Source organism: Mirounga angustirostris, unplaced genomic scaffold, assembly GCF_029215605.1.
Source record: "Mirounga angustirostris isolate CCGP_5_RB_7025 unplaced genomic scaffold, mMirAng1.0.hap1 SCAF_9, whole genome shotgun sequence".
Classification (NCBI taxonomy): Eukaryota; Metazoa; Chordata; class Mammalia; order Carnivora; family Phocidae; genus Mirounga; species Mirounga angustirostris.
In genome coordinates, this window is record NW_026991717.1 from 66305473 (window position 1) to 66325453 (window position 19981).

A 19981-nucleotide genomic window follows, 5' to 3' on the forward strand; every position below is an offset into this window, starting at 1 on the left:
ATTCTACTTGGGAGAACTTTTACTCTTTAGAGTAATAACTGGGCTGAGGATACTCATGTAGAACATATTATCACTATTAAATCAAGTTATTTTAGTAAAAGGAGTATCTTAAGAATTGAGATATCATAATATTTCTAACCCAACCCTCTCATTTTAGAAATGACAAAAGTAAAGATAATAGAGATGAAATGATTTACTCAATGTTACAGAAAGTGCTATTTTACACCAGGTTCAGGTAAATCAAGGAAAAAATAAGTTGTGCAATAAGCAGGACTTGATGGAGTAATACTTAGTTTATGTCATTTTAACAGACGGGAATATCACCTATTTTTGTTATTTCAGTAATCATAATGTATCTATGACCAATGTGTATTGACTAAACCATAAATACAAATAAAAAAGTAAAGTATGCTAGAACATAAGTTATATGACCAGGAGAAACAAAACCCACAAAATTCCCATTTCTCACCACCAAACGATGTGATGAATGGGAAATCAAAATCATGAAATTTTCCCTCTATGACAGTTCTTTTCTTCTAGCACAAATGCAAAATTTTAAATGTGACCCTACAATATGGAAAGTGATTATTTTTCCAGGTAATGTGTCATTTCCCCTGATTTAGGACCATTTTTCAGTCCTTCAGAATACTAGTTTTCTCCCACAAATTTCTGGTAGACATCATTATGTATTCCACAATTATTTTTTAAACAATGGGGAGCATCAAAAGCTGTACTGTCAAGGAAGTACCAATAGGAACAATTGTTTTTATTCTTGAAGTGCTTAAAGCCTAATTGTGAAAATAACTTAATATTTCTAAGTCTTAGTTTCATCATCTGTACATAGATTTATGACTTTAGAAACCATTTTCATCTTAAAAGTTCTAGGATTTTTATCAATTCTACAACTTCAAGGTTTAGATTTATTAAATTTCTCTCTGCTTACAGCCCTAAAACTTTTAAGTATAGTTTATCAAAAAACCGTGCCCTAGTCCTAATAATAATTACCTGTAATCATGTTGACACTGGACATTTCTTTGTGGGCCTAACATAACAGGTCTATTCTAGGTCAATAGCTAGAATGATTAAATTGTTTATTAAGATTTCTAAGCATTTAAAGTAATCAGACCACAGGGCGAGAACATGAAGGAAAATAATTAACTCCTTTCATTCACCTGTGATTATAAGGTACTACGTCCCCCAGTAGGTTAAATACTCACCTCTTGGGGCTAATACCACAACTATTTCACTGCTGAAATCCCAGTCTCCTTCAAATCACCTTATTTTTCTGATACAAGACTGAAGACAGATGTTTAATAAAAAGAGCCACTAGAATCTTACCTGAAAAGTTGATTTTAAAAAATTTGTATTTTTACATGTAAAAATATATGCACATATAATAATATTCAACCTAACAATTATTCAAGTGTCAAAAGAGGGGTGTTTGTTAGTTTTTTTGGTTTGTTTGTTTTTTGTTTTTTAGGAGATCTCTGGCTTGAATTAAATTATCCCAGGAAAAGAGACAAGTAGGCCACGAAAAACTAAAAGGGCCCCCACTTCTTTGTAGCAACTTCAAATTGAATGATTGGTTTGGCTCTTAAGATTTTTTTTTTTTCCAAAAGATTTTATTTATTTATTTTAGAGAGAGAGAGTGAGAAAGAGCATGAGAGGGGAGACGGTCAGAGGGTTAGAGGGTGAAGCAGACTCCCCATTGAGCAGGGAGCCTGATGTGGGACTCGATCCCGGAACTCTAGGATCATGACCTGAGCCGAAGGCAGTCACTTAACCAACTGAGCCACTCAGGTGCTCTAGCTCTTAAGATTTTTAACATGGTGGCTGATGTTGTGGACAACAAAGGTAATCCTTATATTTGAAATGAGTTTAGATTCAGAAGGGCATTTTTCAAAAGGGTTCAAAATACAAAGTGAGATACCAAAAAACAATAGTATCAGTTATTACAGTGACAAAATCACTTTTCTGACAAACAACACTCAGCATAATTCAGTAGGCAATCTATGATATTATTACCATAAATGGGATGAGGTAACTATTACCACTAACCAATAATTGTTACCTTTCTCTATCACCATATCATTTTGGCTCTTCTTCTGCAAAAGCCTTAGACCTAAAATAACACCAAATAACAATGCTATATTTTCCTCAGTAATATCCACTGCTAAAAAGGTTACTGATTCTGATCCACTTCAAATAGTTTTCTTAAAACATCTGCTTATCAAAACCAAATAAATTAATTTTCCTTTCTCAAGTATTTATCTTAAAATAAAAATTTACCAAGTCATTCCGCCAACTCTACATCATCATAAATGAAAGAATGAACATCTTGAGGCTAAAATTCTGTGACCATAAAGATACTAATCTATATCTAATTAACATAATTGTTTTTGTAACCTTTCCACGGGGTAAAAAAGTTTAGGATATTGTTTAAAACCATTTAAACATTTTCTTATTCTTTTTCTGTATAGAAGTATGTGTTCTGGGGCACCTGGGTGGCTCAGATGGTTGAGCGTCTGCCTTCGGCTCGGGTCATGATCTCAGGGTCCTGGGATCGAGTCCCGCATCGGGCTCCCTGCTCCTCGGGAACCTGCTTCTCCCTCTGCCTCTCTCTCTCTCTCTGTCTGTCATGAATAAATAAATAAAATCGTAAAAAAAAAAAAAAAAGAAGTATGTGTTCTGCACTCCTAATCTTTCTTAATTTAATAGGTCACAGAGACCTTATATAAAATCAGTAAAAAAGATTGGCCAAATTCACTTTATAACTTATAATTTATAAAAATCACACTATCATCTTTACCACTTTCTTCCTAAATTTTCAGTTATATTAACATAATGGTATTAATAATTTCATACTCTTTCCCTGTTTTTTATTCCCTACTCCCAACCTCCAATTACCAAACTGATGCTTTTCATTTAAGAATTTAACCAAAAAAAATGCAGGAATTTGCATAAAAGTAACTTCCTAAAAACTTGGTGCTTTTACATAGCCTCACTAGTGATCATATGAGGTCAAGCAAACTATTTGAAGCTTCAGATGCTATATTTTCCCTACTGCATTAGCTTGAAAAAAAATGTAGATTTTCAGTCTTCTCTAAAAACATCATAATCATCATGATATGGACTATAATTAGTCCACAACCACCCCACTTTAATAATAAATGTTGAGAATATTAAAACAACAAATGGAATGCCTTAAAATGCATTAAGCTCTTCTCTCATTAAACACAAAATTTTAACTCTTAACCACAAGGCTTTTATTCTTAATTCACAATCAAATCCTTTTGGCAGTTAATCTCAGCACTTAATGTCATTTGCTCCAATAAAAACAATTTTAAATGGCTGTAAATGCCTTCCCTACTTCTCTGTGTGTCTTCAGAGAAACTAGAAGATGAACAGAGATGGAGTTAAGCCACTATGACTATGCACAACACAATTACATTTCCTATACACTAACTTCTGCTAGAATATCCTGTTTGTAACTTCTTCCCACTTCTGTTGAACTCCATCAGTCTAATAAAGTGTAGATACTCAACAGATAGCTACTATCTTGGTGATCATGTGATGATGATGACAAAGATAACAATGATGGTGAAGGGCTTCTTAGATATCAAGCTCTGTTTTACTTACCACCACTAAAATAACAGAAGTAGTAGTATCTTAGAAAATGAGAAGGAGGGATGAAGTATCTTACCCAAATTAACAGAGCCAGCATGTGAACATAGCTAGTTTGGCCTCAAACCCTATGTTCTAAATATGGCAACCAAGAAATAAAATTACTTTCAAGAACCAGTACTCTAACATCCCATGAGTCTTAGTTGCAAAACAAACTAGTTTCAGCAACAACAAAAAATGGATCTTGCATCACAAGCTTCCACTTGTTCAACTAACTCAGCAGATCTGAATTTATCAACCCAGTAAAGTTAATGTGCAACTAGTGGCTTTGAATGAATATATCTTTAGCTATAATTTGATGTGAAAAAAATTATATATAAAGTTACATTTACACTATATTTATAATTAAGCTTTAAGTAAGCATATGTTCAAGGTCTATAAAAGAAGACATAATTGTAAAAAATGTGTAAGAGTTGGGGCTACAGGTGATTTATTTTTATGCTTTTTTATGGTTTTAATCTTATTTATATGAAGAAATTAAAATTCAGAGAGGAAAATACAACTTTTCTTGATATGTATGCAATATCCTAAAAATATGACTGCATTTCATGTTCCCAAAACACACCATCCAACCAAAAAACACAACAGCAGATACCCTTTATTCTACAGAATTGCCACTGATGTTGTGTAAGATTCTTCCCAAATCTTGATGTGCCCAGTGCACAAGCAGCACCAAATTGTGTGTCTCAATATTTAGAAAAGCCTGATTTTGATATAAGAAGCTTAAATTCTCTTCTCAGCATCAAAATGACCTCCAGAGCCTTGCACTCCCTTCCCAGAGCAGAGGAAACCAGAAAGACTGCCTTCCCTGACACAAATACTATTAACTCAAGACAGCACCCAACTGGGGAAGCGCTTGCTGTACCTGGTTCCTCCTAGAGCTGCACAACCTCATCCTGGGGTCTACCCACGACTTCCAGACCCACCCTAACATCAAGGAGGAAGAATGTGAGTACCTTCAGCCAAACACTCCAGCACCTGAGGTTAAGTCCCATTTGCTTCTACACTGGCTCTTATTTCTTCGGACTCAGCCCACAGACCACCAAGGTAAAATTTGTTTCCCAGATTTTTTGTGTAATGGGGACTTTTTCTTTATAAACCTCTCTAGTATTATGGTTACTTGAGAATTTGCTCTTGACAGGAACTTAAGTGCCATCCCTGGGCCAGCCTGGCTGTTGGGTCCTGCTCCCCATGCCAGAGGTCCCTTCAGGTGCCTCTCTCTATTTCACAACACCTGCTTGGTTTGCTCCCAACTTGTTCTAGACCAGTTTAAGGGCAGGGAGAAGACATCTATAGGCAGGTCCAATTGTCCCCACCCATCCCACAAGCCTACTCAATTCCCCTGAGGAAAACTGGATCATGCCCAGCTTTACCCTACGAGTGACAGTAAAAATGCTGAAAAATCCACTTGAATATAAACTCTTTCAGTTCTAAGATACACACAGCAGGTAACAGATACTGAAATCTATAAGCACTCTGAAAAGGATCAAATGCGGGTGACACTACGAAGAAAGAAACAAACACCTTATTTTCAAAAGTTTTTCTCTTCAACTTTCCCACACATAAAATTCTAACCACTTATGGGTAGTCATCATTTCAATGAATTGTGTCAAATGAAAAGGGAAAAAGAACGATACATTCACCATGAGGCTAATTTATGGTCTCACTAAATCCAGCAGACTGAAGGATTTCATTTAGTCTATCATGAATTCTTAGACCAAAGCAATTCTATTAAAAGCCTTTGAAGAAAAACAAAACAAAACAAAACAAAACACACCTGAACCTGAACTTCTTAGGTCAGCCAACAAATCTTTTCCTAAATATTGCATCAGATATCACATTTTCCACATTTTTGAAAAGCTAACACCAAGGAGTTTCTCCCTCTAAATGGGGGGGGATTAATTTAATTAATTAAAAATTAATTTAATTTTAAAAATGAAATTTTTTCCCATAAACTAAAACAATAAGTATAATACTTTATAATTTCATATAGACAGTCTTAAAACAATACTAGGTATCAGTTGGGCAAGACTATATGCAGATTAGAAAATGTAGGCTCAGAAAAATTACCAAAACATACACAGAAGCATCTAGTTCCTAAAGGATTGAGCCTCTTAAAATTCAATCTTGTTACTTCAAATCCTGGAGACCCAGTTCCTCGCAGTTCACCTTTCCACCATGTCTAAGACGGGGCTCTCATCCTGATGGTTAAGAGAATGGCGTCATCCTCATTCCAGACAATGAGATGAAGTTAGTCTATAGCATGCTGCTTCTCACATTTTCCTGTACACTCATTTTCCTTTTCTGATGGTTTCTCTTTATATTCTCTCACTGGCCCAATGTTAAACACAGCTGAGACACTGCAAAGGCAAATGTTCTCCTTCGGAATTGCTTTTAGAACAAAAATATGAAGGAGGATAATCTGGGAGTTTCCAAAATGACTAAATTAAACCTGAACTGTACCAGAATTCTGACAATTACACAACGTCCCAGGAAGAAAACCAGAGGACCATGTGGCTTCAGATAAAAAAACAAACAAGCAAACAAACCCAGCTGAGAAAACCTGTGTTCTTAAAAATCTGAATTTTAAGCATTCGAAAATATACCTAGATGGCTCTTTCCCTGGCTGTTGGGGGCATTAGCATTGCTGTTCAACAGCTCTCAATAGAATTGCTTTGGTCTAAGAGCTCATGAAAGCCTTCAGACTTCTGGATTTACTGAGCCCATAAATAAGTCTCATGTTGAATTTTAATTTAAAGTATTCTTCCTTTCTTCACTTGATTTTTTTTTCATTAGACTCAGTTCTTCAAGGCAGAGGCTCTTTTTACCTTTACTTACATCTTTTAAACTTTATATCACCAACATTTAAGCACAAGATCTTGCACATACTAACCTTTCAGAGGATGATCTAAAAGAATAAGCCTCCTCCTCTGATTCTTTAATATGTGCATACCTTCACACCAACACACATATCCATTGCAAGGGAAAATGCAAAAATACAGCAGCTCACACAGAACACAGACTAAATATTCATTAAGACACCATTGGGATGCCTGGGTGGCTCAGTCGGTGAAGCATCTGCCTTCGGCTCAGGTCATCATCCCAGGGTCCTGAGATCCAGCCCTGCCTTGGGCTCCCTGCTTAGCGGAAGCCTGCTTCTCCCTCTCCCTCTGCCTGCCACTCCCCTGGCTCGTGCTCTCTCTCTCTCTCTAATAAGTATATAGAAACTTAAAAAAAAAAAAAAAGACAACATGTGAACACATGACAGAGGTAACATTGGTAAAGGGGAAGACTTTATGTTTCCAAAAACTGTGGTGCTTCCAAACAAACAATTTCAAGCTTTATAAGAAAAATAAGAGAGTAAGTGCTCCTAATTAATTTTTATTTTATTTTTATTTATTTATTTGAAGAGAGAGACACAGTGAGAGAGGGAACACAAGCAGGGGGAGTGGCAGAGGGAGAAGCAGGCTTCCCGCAGAGCAGGGAGCCCGATGCGGGGCTGGAGCCCAGGACCCTGAGATCACGACCTGAGCCGAAGGCAGATGCTTAACGACTGAGCCACCCAGGCGCCCCTCCTAATTAATTTTTAAGGCCTAGAAATGTTGGCCATAGCAAATACAAAAGAAACATCAAATCTGATCAAGGCGTTGCTGTCACTGTAAGAAGAGGAGCACAATCTCACAAAGTTCATAACAATCATTATTTTTTTAAAGAGCTATCAATAGTGAGATCAATGACTTCAGGGAAACAATGTTCATAGCCAGGCTATGCATAAGGATACCTGAAGAGAGCACTGTGACCTGTTCCTTATATAATCAATTATCCCACCCTAACCCAACTCTCTACCTTTACAATAGACAGGTAGATGATGCAAACGAGTCACTGCAGGAAATCTGTAAAAGCCATGTCTGAGCCTTGACTCAATGAGACCAAATCCAGAACCAGGCAAATAGAGATGATGGGTATTATAAAGTGCTAACCTTCCTGAAAAGCTACCTGCCTCAGCTGCAATCAGCAAGGCATGGACTTTGAAAGAGCTCTGAATATGGTGAGCAACTTGGTCTAACCCACCTATATGCTGACCTTATACCCCAGGATTCCCATCTGGTAAAACTCAGCATCTCTACCTTTACATCAGATGGGGTGAGGTTCAGCTGCAAGGGACAGAAAACCCAAAATAACTATGGATTAAACAAGGCAGAAATTTGTCTCTTCCAGCACAGCAATTCTGCTCCAGGAAACCCCTGGGATCCAGGCTAGCATCCAGCTCAACACTCCATCATCTCTAGGGTGCAGCCCTCACCCCTGCGGTTAAGAGAGTGGCACCCAGACAGCAAGATGGAGAAAGAATTTGAAGAAGAGAGATGGGGCTGTCTTTTAAGGAAGGCTCCTGAAACTTGCACAGACTTCACAATAGCCAGAACTTGGTCCCATGGCCACGCAGGCTGTGAGGGAGCCTCTATTCAGCGAAGTTGTATGCCTGGTTAAAATCAAGGACCCTGTCAACATGAAAGAAGGGAAGAAAAGGGGGGAAACAACAGTTTCTGCCATGAGCACAGCACTCCACAAGTGAACTCAACCATCATAAACGAAGCTGCTCTAATAACCGACAATGCACGTGGCTAAAAATTAACACCCTGCTTCAAAGCTGCCTTGATTTGATAAACCCAAGCCATTTTAAACTCTTGCTATATGATATTCCTTTGAGAGCACTCTCCAATCATTACTATAATGAATTTCATTTCTCAGACAGCATTGGTGGGCAACAGAATTTAGGGTTGGAAATGCCACCAATTAAATGACTTGTTATTCATCTGACAAAAGGCAAAGGCTTCTCTGTTTTCAGTTCAAGACATAATCCTCTTATCATAGAATAGTATAATATTTACCATCTTTGGGGATTAAGTATTCTTTTTAATCAAGGCTTTTTAAAAAATTTTACTATTATTTTTTAAGTAGTCTCCATGCCCAACATGGGGCTTGAACTCATGACCCTGGGATCAAGAGTCGCATGCTCTGCTGACTGAGTCAGCCAGGTGCCTCAGGAATTAAGTATTTGATTCTCAAAACTCAAAGTTTTTTCCTCTCCTCTTCTAAGATAATAACAATAATACTGAGAAAATTTAAAAGCAACTGATTTTATGAGACATGGACATTTCCTTTCATGAGAAGTAGGTATCCCTGGATTCATTCACCTGAACCATGATGATTTTGTGTAAATCTCGGTCTCTCTTCATTTCATTTAATACAGTAATTTTGAACATCCAATAACTACACATTTAGAAGCCACTCCTGGTAGACAGTCAGTCCATTTATTCAGTAATTCAGCAAATAGCTAGCAAGCACCTGTTTGTTGACACACTCCCATGTGCAGGAGAGTGGACTCTCAAAAAAGTATGTTGTGCAAGACTCAGCCTCCCCAAGGCTTCCTTCTATATTTAAAAAGCATTGCTTTTGTGAGGCACAAAACACAGTTATTCTCAGAAATGAAGCACTCCCCACTATTTCAATATAGTGAATACCTATCAGTACAGTGAATAAAGATTCTCCAACTATATCTGTATAAATTTCCAAGAAGTGATGAGACCAAAAAAAAAAAATCTTCTTACAGTAAGTTCTTTCAAATGACTAGAAAAAAGTATCCTGGTACAAAATGGTATGCAGATAATTTGGGTAACATAATTCTAGGAGAATGAGTCAGAGGCATCATCATTCTCCTAACCTTGACCCTGAATTTGGTCTAAAACTTCTATACATTTTTAGTGCCATGTGAGAACAGATGATGCTGTAACACACGAAAATGGCAACATTTAAAATTCATAGTAGCACAAAACCATTACTTTTCCCACTGGATCCCTTGAACTTTAATAATGTCTGACCTGGTTGGCCAATAAGTTCTAAAAGCAGACAGAGGAAAATTGCCAATATTAGACACTGCTGGAATGATTTTTCATTTAGAAAGATTTTATAAGTTCTCTTAAAAACAGGTCACCAATTCTAGAGACATAATTTTCTTGAGGGGGTGGTCATTGAAGAGAGCAGATATCTCAGTATATGCAAAATGGAATCAGATGAAAACCAGACTTCATATATTCCTATTATCCATACACACAAAGCAAAAATAAATACATACCCAGTCCCCCCCACACTCCCATACACCATATATGCACCAATCCAAATCAAAGAAAGTGTGGCAAAAGGAGATGTCAAAGAAAGTTATTCATTTATTTCCCAGGATAAATGGCACAAAAGCCAGCATCTCATTAACTGTCCAAAGGAGACGATATACTATACAACTGAGGCTGGATAAAGAGACTGGTAATCACACATTTATAATTTTCACATTATACAAATGAAAAGATTTATAAAGGCAGAATTTAAGAGTCTACCTTGCTTAAGTCACTTAAAAGAAGCAAAGTGACAAGAGGAGCAAGCAATTAGCTGCTTCTCCACAATCCCGCAATTCCAAGTGGCTCTCTACATGCCCCCTTGTTTTAGTCAAATATCATTTCAACACACAATTATCCCTGTGCTTTGATTCAGTTGTCATCTGTTTTGTTTTTAATGCAAATACCTTCCTTACTGGCTGAAAATTTCCCATATTACGGTTTGTGAACTGTTGCCTAAGTGTTGCTTAAAAATGCCTTCAGCAATGCATTCAGTCTTTCAGACCCCCGAGATTCTAGTCAGCCAGAGTAGCTCTTGGGTGCACACCCTGCTCTGAAAACTCAGAGAGCTAGTGTGGTCACAGAGAGAGCTGCACAAGGGGTAAACTCTCATTTAATTTCTCTCCCAGAGACTGTCAAAAGTTTCCTTTCACAGCTTTACAAAAACACCAGCCTCCAGATTGGCAGGACATTACCTTGGCACTGCATCTCTCTTAAAAGCTTTTCCACAGCCCACATTTATCTTCACAGCATCCCTGTGTGAAAAGCAGGGACTCCTGCTATCCATGCAGACTAACTGGAGCTCCTAGAGAGGAAGTGACTTGCCCAGGGCCATGCCGCCATGACTTAGGAAGCCAGACTCCTATCAGGTCTGGATCTGCAGGCCTGGCTCTTGCGGACCAGGAAAAGCCATACACTCTTCCCAGTGCTCTTGTAAAAGAATACATTTCATAAATCATACGTGACTAATTACATTGTAAAAACAATGGAACTCAGTTCAAATTTTTTTTTAATTTCAAGTTGATAAGGCCCTGATTTTTTACAACTAGATATTATTTAAAAATTCACACTTGATTTGCACGATTTTTTATTTTTAGCATTTTACTAAACATAGTTCATATCAGATTCTCACTTAATTTAGACGTGATCAGATATATTTATGTGCATAACTTTAAAAGAAAAATATTAAAATGTCTGACCTTTAAGTTATACTGAAGAGACTGACAATTTTTTTTTCTATTTAACATATTATCTGAAGGAAAACAACTTCACCAAAACAGTATGTTTATCAAACAAAAAGAACTTCATAACAAAGCAATAGTATTTTCCTTAAAGGTTACAAATATTTCTATATTGACTTTCTATTTTCATCTTGCTTGAAGTAAGATCCCTTTGAAAGAACAGCACAAGGACACTATCAGGAACATAAAAAAGGAACCAACAGACAAGGACAAAATATTTGCAAATCATGTATCTGATAGGGATGTATATCCAGAATATGTAAAATATACTTACAACTCAATAATAATGAAAATAATAAAAAGCCAAAATGAGCAAGGAATGTGACTAGGAATTTCTCCAAAGAAACACAATATCCAATAAGCATAGGAAAACATTCTCAACAACATTACTCATTGAGGAAATGGAAATCAAAACCACAATGAGATACCACTTCATATTCACTGGAATGGCTATAATCAGAAAGACAATACACAAGTGTTGACAAGGATGCTGAGAAATCAGAACCTCAGCATTGCTGATAGGAATATAAAATGATGCAGACCCTTGGAAAAAGTTTGATAGAGTCTCAAAATGGTAAGCCATATTACTCAGATATTCTATGCCTAGGTATCTACCCCGGAAAAATAAAAGCATATGTCGACACAAACACTTTTACACAAATGTTCATAGAAACATTATTCGTAACAGTCAAAAAGTGGAAACCACCAAATATCCACAAACTCATGATGAATGGATAAACAAAATGTGGTATAGTCATATAATGGACTATTAAACAGTAAAAAAGAATTCAATGACACAAATGAACCTTAAAAACATCATGCTAAGTTAAAGAAGCCAGTCATATTGTATGATACTACTTAAATAAAATGTTCAGATAGGAAAATCTATAGAGAGATTTCAGATTAGTGGTTTGCACAGGGCTGGTGTGAGAAGGAATGGGAATGGAAAGTGACTGCTAATGGCGGCTATTTAGTTTCTTTTGGGGTTGATGAAATGTTTTGGGATTAAGATAATGGTGATGGTTGCACAACTTTGTGAATATACTAACAGTGGTTTTTAAAGTACAGATTTGTACACTTTAAAAGGGTGTTATGGTATATGAATTATATCTCGATGAGAAAAATTTAAAAATTAATATTTATATAACATATAATGATTTAATTTCAAATTAGAAAGCACAGAAGAAAAAAGAGAAAAGAAATCTACATCAATCTCAAAGAAGTTAGTCATGATCATGGGCCCCTGTCTCCTAGGAGGACCCAGGCCCTGGATGCAATGTAGTCACATACACATTAGGTCACAGGAAAGAGAGCATTTGATTTTCCATACTGTATGGAAACCTTGTAAGCAATGCATGTTCATTAAAAACTATTAAATTTTTCCCACAGCTTATTTTAAATACTATAAAATTATGTCCCCAAATTCTCCTATGGACTATATGATTAATGTTCTTCATGTTTTACTTCCCTGAAACACCAGTAAGATGATAATAATTCCACTGAACACAATTCTTGTCCTCAAACTATCCTCATTTAGGGATGCCACTTCCCACCCATCGGACAATCTGATCAGGTAACAGTAGAAACAATGGAAATGTGTAGACCCTTCTAGTGCATTTTCAATGAGTAAAAAGCGTTACACCTCCCATTCACAGAATTGCAGACACTTATAATTTTAACAACACAGTTTATCACCCTACTGAATACAGGGACCAGGAAAACACCTGTTGTCACCACTACCACTGATTAACCCAGAAAATGCCACCAAAATGGAAGGAGAGTTAAGAAATCAATTCCTACTGCTTTAAACCCAAACTCAAAAGTCTCTCTGTGACTTCCAACCTGTTTGGGTTAATCCCTAGACAGGTGGCAACCTTACTTAGAGTAAATTAACCATCCCCTAATTATACAAAAAGAGCTCGCAGGTAATTGACAGGAACACAGCTAAATATGATTATGCCTGTTGGGAATATAAAATCTATGCATAACCCTTAGAGGTTAAGGGAATAGTGACTTCTATAAACAGAGATTTTAATTTAACAGAAAATATTTAAAAATAAAGTTTAAGTCTAAAGTCTATTAAGGAATTGAAACAGTCATCCTAAGCAGGTAAATACAGAGATACTGTGAGAGGGAATTAGATTACCGGAGACTGGTTTTACTCAGAATCTTTTTAACCTTAATCCTGTATGGCTTATTTGAGATGATTTTCCAACCAGATAATAAAAAGCAATTTCATCTAAGTGCTGCAGTCGCAGGGTTTTACTGCATGAGGCCCTTCCATGCCCCATTTCCAGATCTCCTCGTGGGGGGGGGGGGGCAGGTACCGCTATCATTTGTTCATTCTTTGGGAAGCATGCTATGCTTCCCTCCATATGTGTACAGAGGCCCCCAGGACAAAACCCAAACTTCTTTCCCCTATTCTCACCAACCTCAAAAAAAGTCAACTTCACAGAGTTGTAGAAGTCGGACTTTCTGTCTTCTTTATAAGCCAAAAAGTGTATTTGTATATTTTCCATAAAAAAAAAAAGAACAGAAATCACATAAAGCCAGTATCTCTGAAATAATGTAATTAAAACTCTGAAATACCCAGGCTCGGATAAGGTGCAATAATATTATATAAAATATATGATGGGTGAAACATATTAATATTCTTTATACTTATATATAAAAACATATGTAACACCACACAATGCACAATATGCTTTGGAAAAACCAACATCAAGGTTATCACTGTGACTTCCTATCAGCAGAGAGAAGGAGGCGGATGGAATTCTGGAACATGGGTAAGATAACACTCATGTCAAAAAAAAAAAAAACCTCCTTGTCCTCAAGCAAGCTAATGAAGCAAGTGATAAGCTAGGGTCAAATTCCCACTTCTACAATCAAAACTTATCATAGGAGCCCTTGAAAAGGGAGTGCATCTGTCATATGTTAATGACTTCAAGCCGTTCACCGAACTTCTAGGTGTATAGGAAAACTTAAAAGCACTTCACAACTCCTTGTGGGTATAATTAGCCTGTTGCAATTGTTGGCAATTCTCATCCTGGGACTTTAAAAGGTCACTCCACTCTTTAAGATACCAAATTTGGAGTCACTCTCCCTTCTGGACAGATTAAGCACACCCTGCAATTAGTATACAGCTGCACCTGTTGCAAAGCTTCTTTCTTCAGTGATGTAAATGGGGACAGTCAACAACATTCTAAATTCTTGGGGGATTATTAGACCTTGGAAACTAAGCAATGAACGAGTCTGATGTCTGTTGTTGAGGTGATGAATGGTGGTCACACCCTGACCACACGCAGAAGCCATGATTTTTATTCCCTATAGACAAGCCCAGCTAGCACAGGCCCCACACTGACTTGAACCTCTCGATCTCGTAAGCAGGCAACATGCAGTCTGCTATTTAACAGAACTATGTTCATGATGTAGCTGAATTTCTACAAAGAACATAAAGAACCCTAAAAAAATGTTTATAAGTCCAACTAACTAATAGAGCATCACTGATTTATCTCAACTTTACTAAATCATGATGAAGGAAAAATGCTGCTGGTCACATATGGAAGAGAATCTATTTTATAAAGTTTGTAGCTCAAAACTGCAAATTCTCCTTTATTAATCCTTTACAAAAGTGTCTACACATTTCATAAATTGTCTTTGATGGTAATTTCACTGCTATACTACAAAACAACAGTATAGATATTTGAAGGATACAGCTTTTAGTGGAAATACACTTAGAAAAGAGACATTCATTTAAAAAAATCATAAAGTTCCAAGAAAATATAACTGTTAGTAAACAGTTGCTGAGGGAAGTATTAAACATAAAGTCATAAACTATCTTCTTCCTTCCTCCGTCCTCCTTCCTTGCCTCTTTCTTTATTTAATGAAAGAGAAGTACAGAGGACAAGGCTCCAAAGCCCCCTTTCTTTTTAAGCCACATAAATCACTGGTATTTTCCAATAAATCAGAAAAAAAATGATACTTTAGTAGCCGACATATGTGGCCATGTAAACAAACACAAAGTCTTCTTAAATCAGGGATATTGTGCTTAGTAAACCTATTAAGCAAAGCTGCTTATTATCACCACAGCATATAATATATCATCATATACTTAAGTATATTTCTCCCATATATAATTTCTTTTCAAAACATAATTGGAAGTTTACAAAATAGGGAAAAAACTTTTTTTTTTCCTGAAACAGTTTTACTACGTTATTGTTAAGTAGGTACACTTTCTTCTGTGTCTTAAATTATGTGTATACTTTCACAAGGCTGACTGAAATAATAATATAAAAAATAAATCAGGGAGACTATTTCAAAATTAGCATGACAACTCAAAAAAAGCCAGCAGGACTTGATTACATTCTTACCATTCCCCTCCAAAACATATTTTCACCTGACATTTTACCTGATATATTTAAATAAACATATTTCTTAGTGAAAATATTTCCTAAAGGGAGATATATATGTATATGTATATCTATACTTTTATATATATACGTGTGTGTGTGTGTGTGTGTGTATCTATACTTTTATATATATCTCCTTCTAAAAATCATGGGACTCAATTATGGAATTGCCAATTGTTTTAGTTTTGTTGTTGGGCCTATATAGTAATCAAATTTAGAAAACTATAAATTATATTTAAATTTATTATTTACAAGCAATTAATTATAAAAAACAGCCAGGTGGCTTTCATTACATAAATTACTGTTAATGACAGAGACCTCATGCTGCTACTGTATTTAGCATTTGCATGTGTCAAGTGCACAGAGCGCTGTATAACTACCCTCTTCGTGATGGAACTGATCACTGAAGCACAAGGCAGGCTGCCTAAGTTTAGATCACCCCCTAACTAGTTGTTTGAATACCAAAAAGCCTCAAGGTTTTGACAGCGTTTGCTATAGGAACTTGTAATAATGTTTTGCTGAAACAGCTTTAAAACCAGATAAATTACTAAGCATTAAGTAATGTCTAACAACACTTACTTAAAAGTCCTATCGCTATGATTTAAACATGACCAAAAAAATGTTCAATCAATCCTCACCAAACCTAGTAAAGGATTTACTATTGTCTCACAAATGCAGTTTTTAAAATGTTTGACCCGTTTCCTCCCACTGTGAAACTGCAAAAGAAACAGACAATAACTCTCTTTTCAGGGCTCCGTCTCCCTATTTTTTTAGCCTTTTATAAAAGTGATTCTCCCAACTCTACAGCAGGTGTAACTCCCTTCCAAAGGGAATGAAGAATTTAACCTCCTTATTCTGAGGTAAAGCATGAGTTTCAACGATGTAACAGGAGAAAAGGACCTCATACTGTTACCTGAATTAAGTGCAATCCTTGGACAAATAAAAACACATACCAAACACAAAGAGAAAATAAAAATAAAGGAAAATTTTCATCATACTTCAAACTTGAACTCAACCAGAGGCCTAAACAAGTAATTCCATCCGCTCTACCATTACCACCGGAGAAAGGGCAGTTTTATGAAAATGTGTCTTAAGCTGTAGGATGAAATTCTGGAATTACTACAGTCCCCTTTCCTTTAAAAAAAAAAAAAAAGGTTTTTTTTGTTTGTTTGTTTTAAATTTTTTTGATTAACTGAAAATCCCATATTGAGCCACTTCTCTGGTATTCAAGGACTGGCTAGTTTAGTAATCTAACCCTTCACTCTTCTGCCTCCCCTAAAAGGTCTCTGCCTTTCAGGAATTTTATCACTTCCTAACAACCACCAGGTAAGTGGGTAATGGAACGGATTGGGAGGAAATGTGTCTTTAGCCTCTTAGTAGTTAATCTACATTTGAAGAGCCCAGAGAAGAGAAGGGTATAAAATAATGGCTAATAGTTTTAAGGAAAGAGAATCTACACACTCACTCAGTATGTGAATAAAGTAACAAAATGGCCTTTTTCAGCCAGCAGACAAGAACTAATTCACTCAAATTATTTTTGGCCAAAATAATCATCCTGGAGAAGGAGTGAGGCTTGTACATTCATCCTCAATGATGCTGCCTTTACTCAAAATAGAACTTATCTTTAGGGATCACTTTAGAACCACTTTACGAGTCACACAAGCAAGTCGACTTCACAGTCACAGCTCGTATCTTAACCAAAATACAGGGTGGCCACCAAGACTAGAAAAACAGACATATAATAAAAAGTTTATTCATTACTGAATTGCAACACGTGGCAAAATAATTAGGTTTCCAGACCTTGTGGTCACCTGCCCTCTTATTTATCAAACCTCCTGATGTTTGCCTATCTCCAAATACCGGATCCATTCCCAAAGTCTGTCACTACTGAAGATATTTAAAAGACTGTGCCACATGCTCTAAAAACACCTGCTAATTTGGAACCCCAAAAGCACTTTGGTTAGCATTAGAATGTGTGTCCAGTAGGAGCCAATATTCGTCCTATCACTTTTTTTTTTCTTTTTAATGAGTCATTATTTGGTGGTAATACATGAGAGGGAAGAGGAAAGTTCAGTGATACGTGGACATTAGAAGAGCTAAACGGAAGCCAAGAGACAGTGCCTAATAGCTTGGCAGGCGCTGGGGGACACTACCTACCAAAACTACCAGCACCTTCCACGGGAGTGCTCAGAGGCACTCATGAGTACATATGGTTAAGAATTAAATTCACACTCTGATTTCACACTCCTTTTCTCGTACTATTACACAGTAAGTTTCAACAATATAACAAGATTTTCCATGTTTTTCTAATCTAAACTAGGAACAACAGCTTTATCACCACAAGTAAAAAATAAATTTGAGAGCTGTATATCAATAGCAGGCTGAGAGTTTTGGTGTGTGATGTAAGCAAATGATTCAGTGATGCTGTGTGCAGGGCATGGTAATGATGAGTCTTCAGAGGGAAGTCTAGAAAAGCCAGTCTGCAGTGCTGTCTGTTTTTGTGATGCTGGAGGCTCTGCAGTGGTTGAATTCATTGGCACAGTGTATCAGGCAGGATATGAAGATTTTACTCAGAGGGTTAGGGGTTCTAGTCCCAGGGAAGGCCAAAACCAAAGGCCCAGTGGAAACTGTTAAGATAAAGCATCTTAACATGAAAACGAAGTTGAAGACTTTCTACTTTGGAAACTGCCATAATATTTCAGACATATGGCAGGTTGAGTAAATCAAAAAAGAGTCCTCCAGAAACAACATAGGCAGTTCATGAATACCCTGTAGCTGCCCAGTTGTATATCCCCTGAAGGGAAAGTTCACTGGGGCTTAAAAATAGGGTGCAGATGACTTCAGGGGGTCCAATTTTATAGAATGAACATGCCAAAAATCAAAAGGCACCTATTTCTCATGATCTGGGTTTGTAAGGATAGTACTAGTTTCCATCTGAACCATGTGAGCTATATGCCTCAGATTATGAGAAGAAAATGGGGAACAGAAAAAAAAAAAAAAAAAGCCAAATCTCTAATTACAAGCCTGCCTCAATTCTAGCCGTGGCAGTTTCACACAAAGACCCCCTTGCAGTCCAAGTTACACTTTCCTGGGGGTAGAACATTTAAACGTGGTAGCTAGTGTCAACCCTTAATGAAATCCTGGTTGGTAAGGCCACTCATACTCTAAAAGGAAAACTATTCCTCACCCCGTGGAATGTTAGTACTTCACCATAATTTGCAGTCCGGTAACTGCTGGAAAGGACCTTTTGATCATTTATATCGGGGACATCAAAACACTGTAGCATTGCTTCCTAAAAATAATAGAAAGAAATTACTTTGAACCACATGAAGCAAAGCTACTGACCATCTCTCAAGGATTAAAGTCAATAGCTGTGTTAGAATTAATTGAAACTGGCGGGGAGAGGAGACAAAAATAATAACAGATCCAAAACTCTATCTACAAATGTTAATAGGCCCGAATTCTTCCGGTATTGAATTTCTTTCACCCAGTTTTACACCAAAGTTTCGTAAACTACGAAAACTCTATTTCAATGCAAACCATAACACCACTACCAGCTCTTTTGGTGTAAATGGCATTAGTTAGTATCTTTTGCATGTGGCTGCAGATTTTTATATCACTCTCAAAGTACTTAGTTAATATCGAAATTTCTACTAAACCAAGCCATAAACAAATCTTCAACTGAAAAGCTCCGTCTACCCCTCTATAATCTGTTACCTGGAAAAAAAGCAGAAGGTCTCTCTAGCCACCTAATCACCATATCAATGACACATGCCACAAGAGAGAAGCACTAGTTTATTTGATTGATCATGGTAGATAAACTCCAAATAACAGAGAAATTAACAAATGCTTGACATTTGCTCAACATCCATTATTCTGACACTGCTTTCAGAATTTCAAAGCCTGGGAGTATGCTTAATCAACATTCATATTCCCTTGTGAGCCACAGGCACCATATTGCACCCCGCCTTCGTACTGATGAAAACTGCATATTGGCCATTTCCAAAATGTTCTGGGACTCCACACAGGGCCCCTTTTCTCTCTTGTTCCTGCTCTGCAGTTTTCTTTTAAACACTTCCAAGACAAAAGCATCTGCCAGTTTTTCTCTCTAGGGATGTATGCAAAATGAACTTAACAGTTTTAAGGCAGGAGTAACCCTCACATCTAAATTCATTCATAGGACAGAAAAGGGCCTAAGAGGCCTCTCCAGGGACAAAACCCTGCTGAAATTCTCCCCACACACAACAGTGGGAGTTTTATAAAATCTAAGTCCAGACAATTTCCAATTCAAATGCCCAACATAGCATGACCTTTGTCAGATCTCTGAGCCCAAGATGCACCCATGATTTTTTATTCTAACTAGCACAGACATTAGACAGGGCACTACTGCTAAGCAGGAGGTTCAATATTTGCATGCTCTTCTATTGTGAAAATGTAACAGTGACAGCACTGTGTCAAATTCTTTTCCCTCTAGAACTTT

General features: G+C 36.8%; 1 protein-coding gene across 9 annotated transcripts in view; it reads right to left on the reverse strand.

Moving 5' to 3' along the window:
- The window catches only part of CDIN1 (CDAN1 interacting nuclease 1), a 205265-nt gene that overhangs the window by 165268 nt on the left and 20016 nt on the right, over nt 1-19981 (reverse strand). Inside the window, exon 1 of one of the 9 annotated variants that reach the window (XM_064570702.1) lies at nt 10547-10729. The exons of the other annotated variants lie outside the window; for them this stretch is intronic. Coding sequence (XP_064426772.1) covers nt 10547-10638 — 92 coding nt within the window. The 5' untranslated portion in view covers nt 10639-10729. Of the gene's footprint in view, nt 1-10546; nt 10730-19981 lie in introns of those variants that run through there. 9 annotated transcript variants of the gene reach the window in all.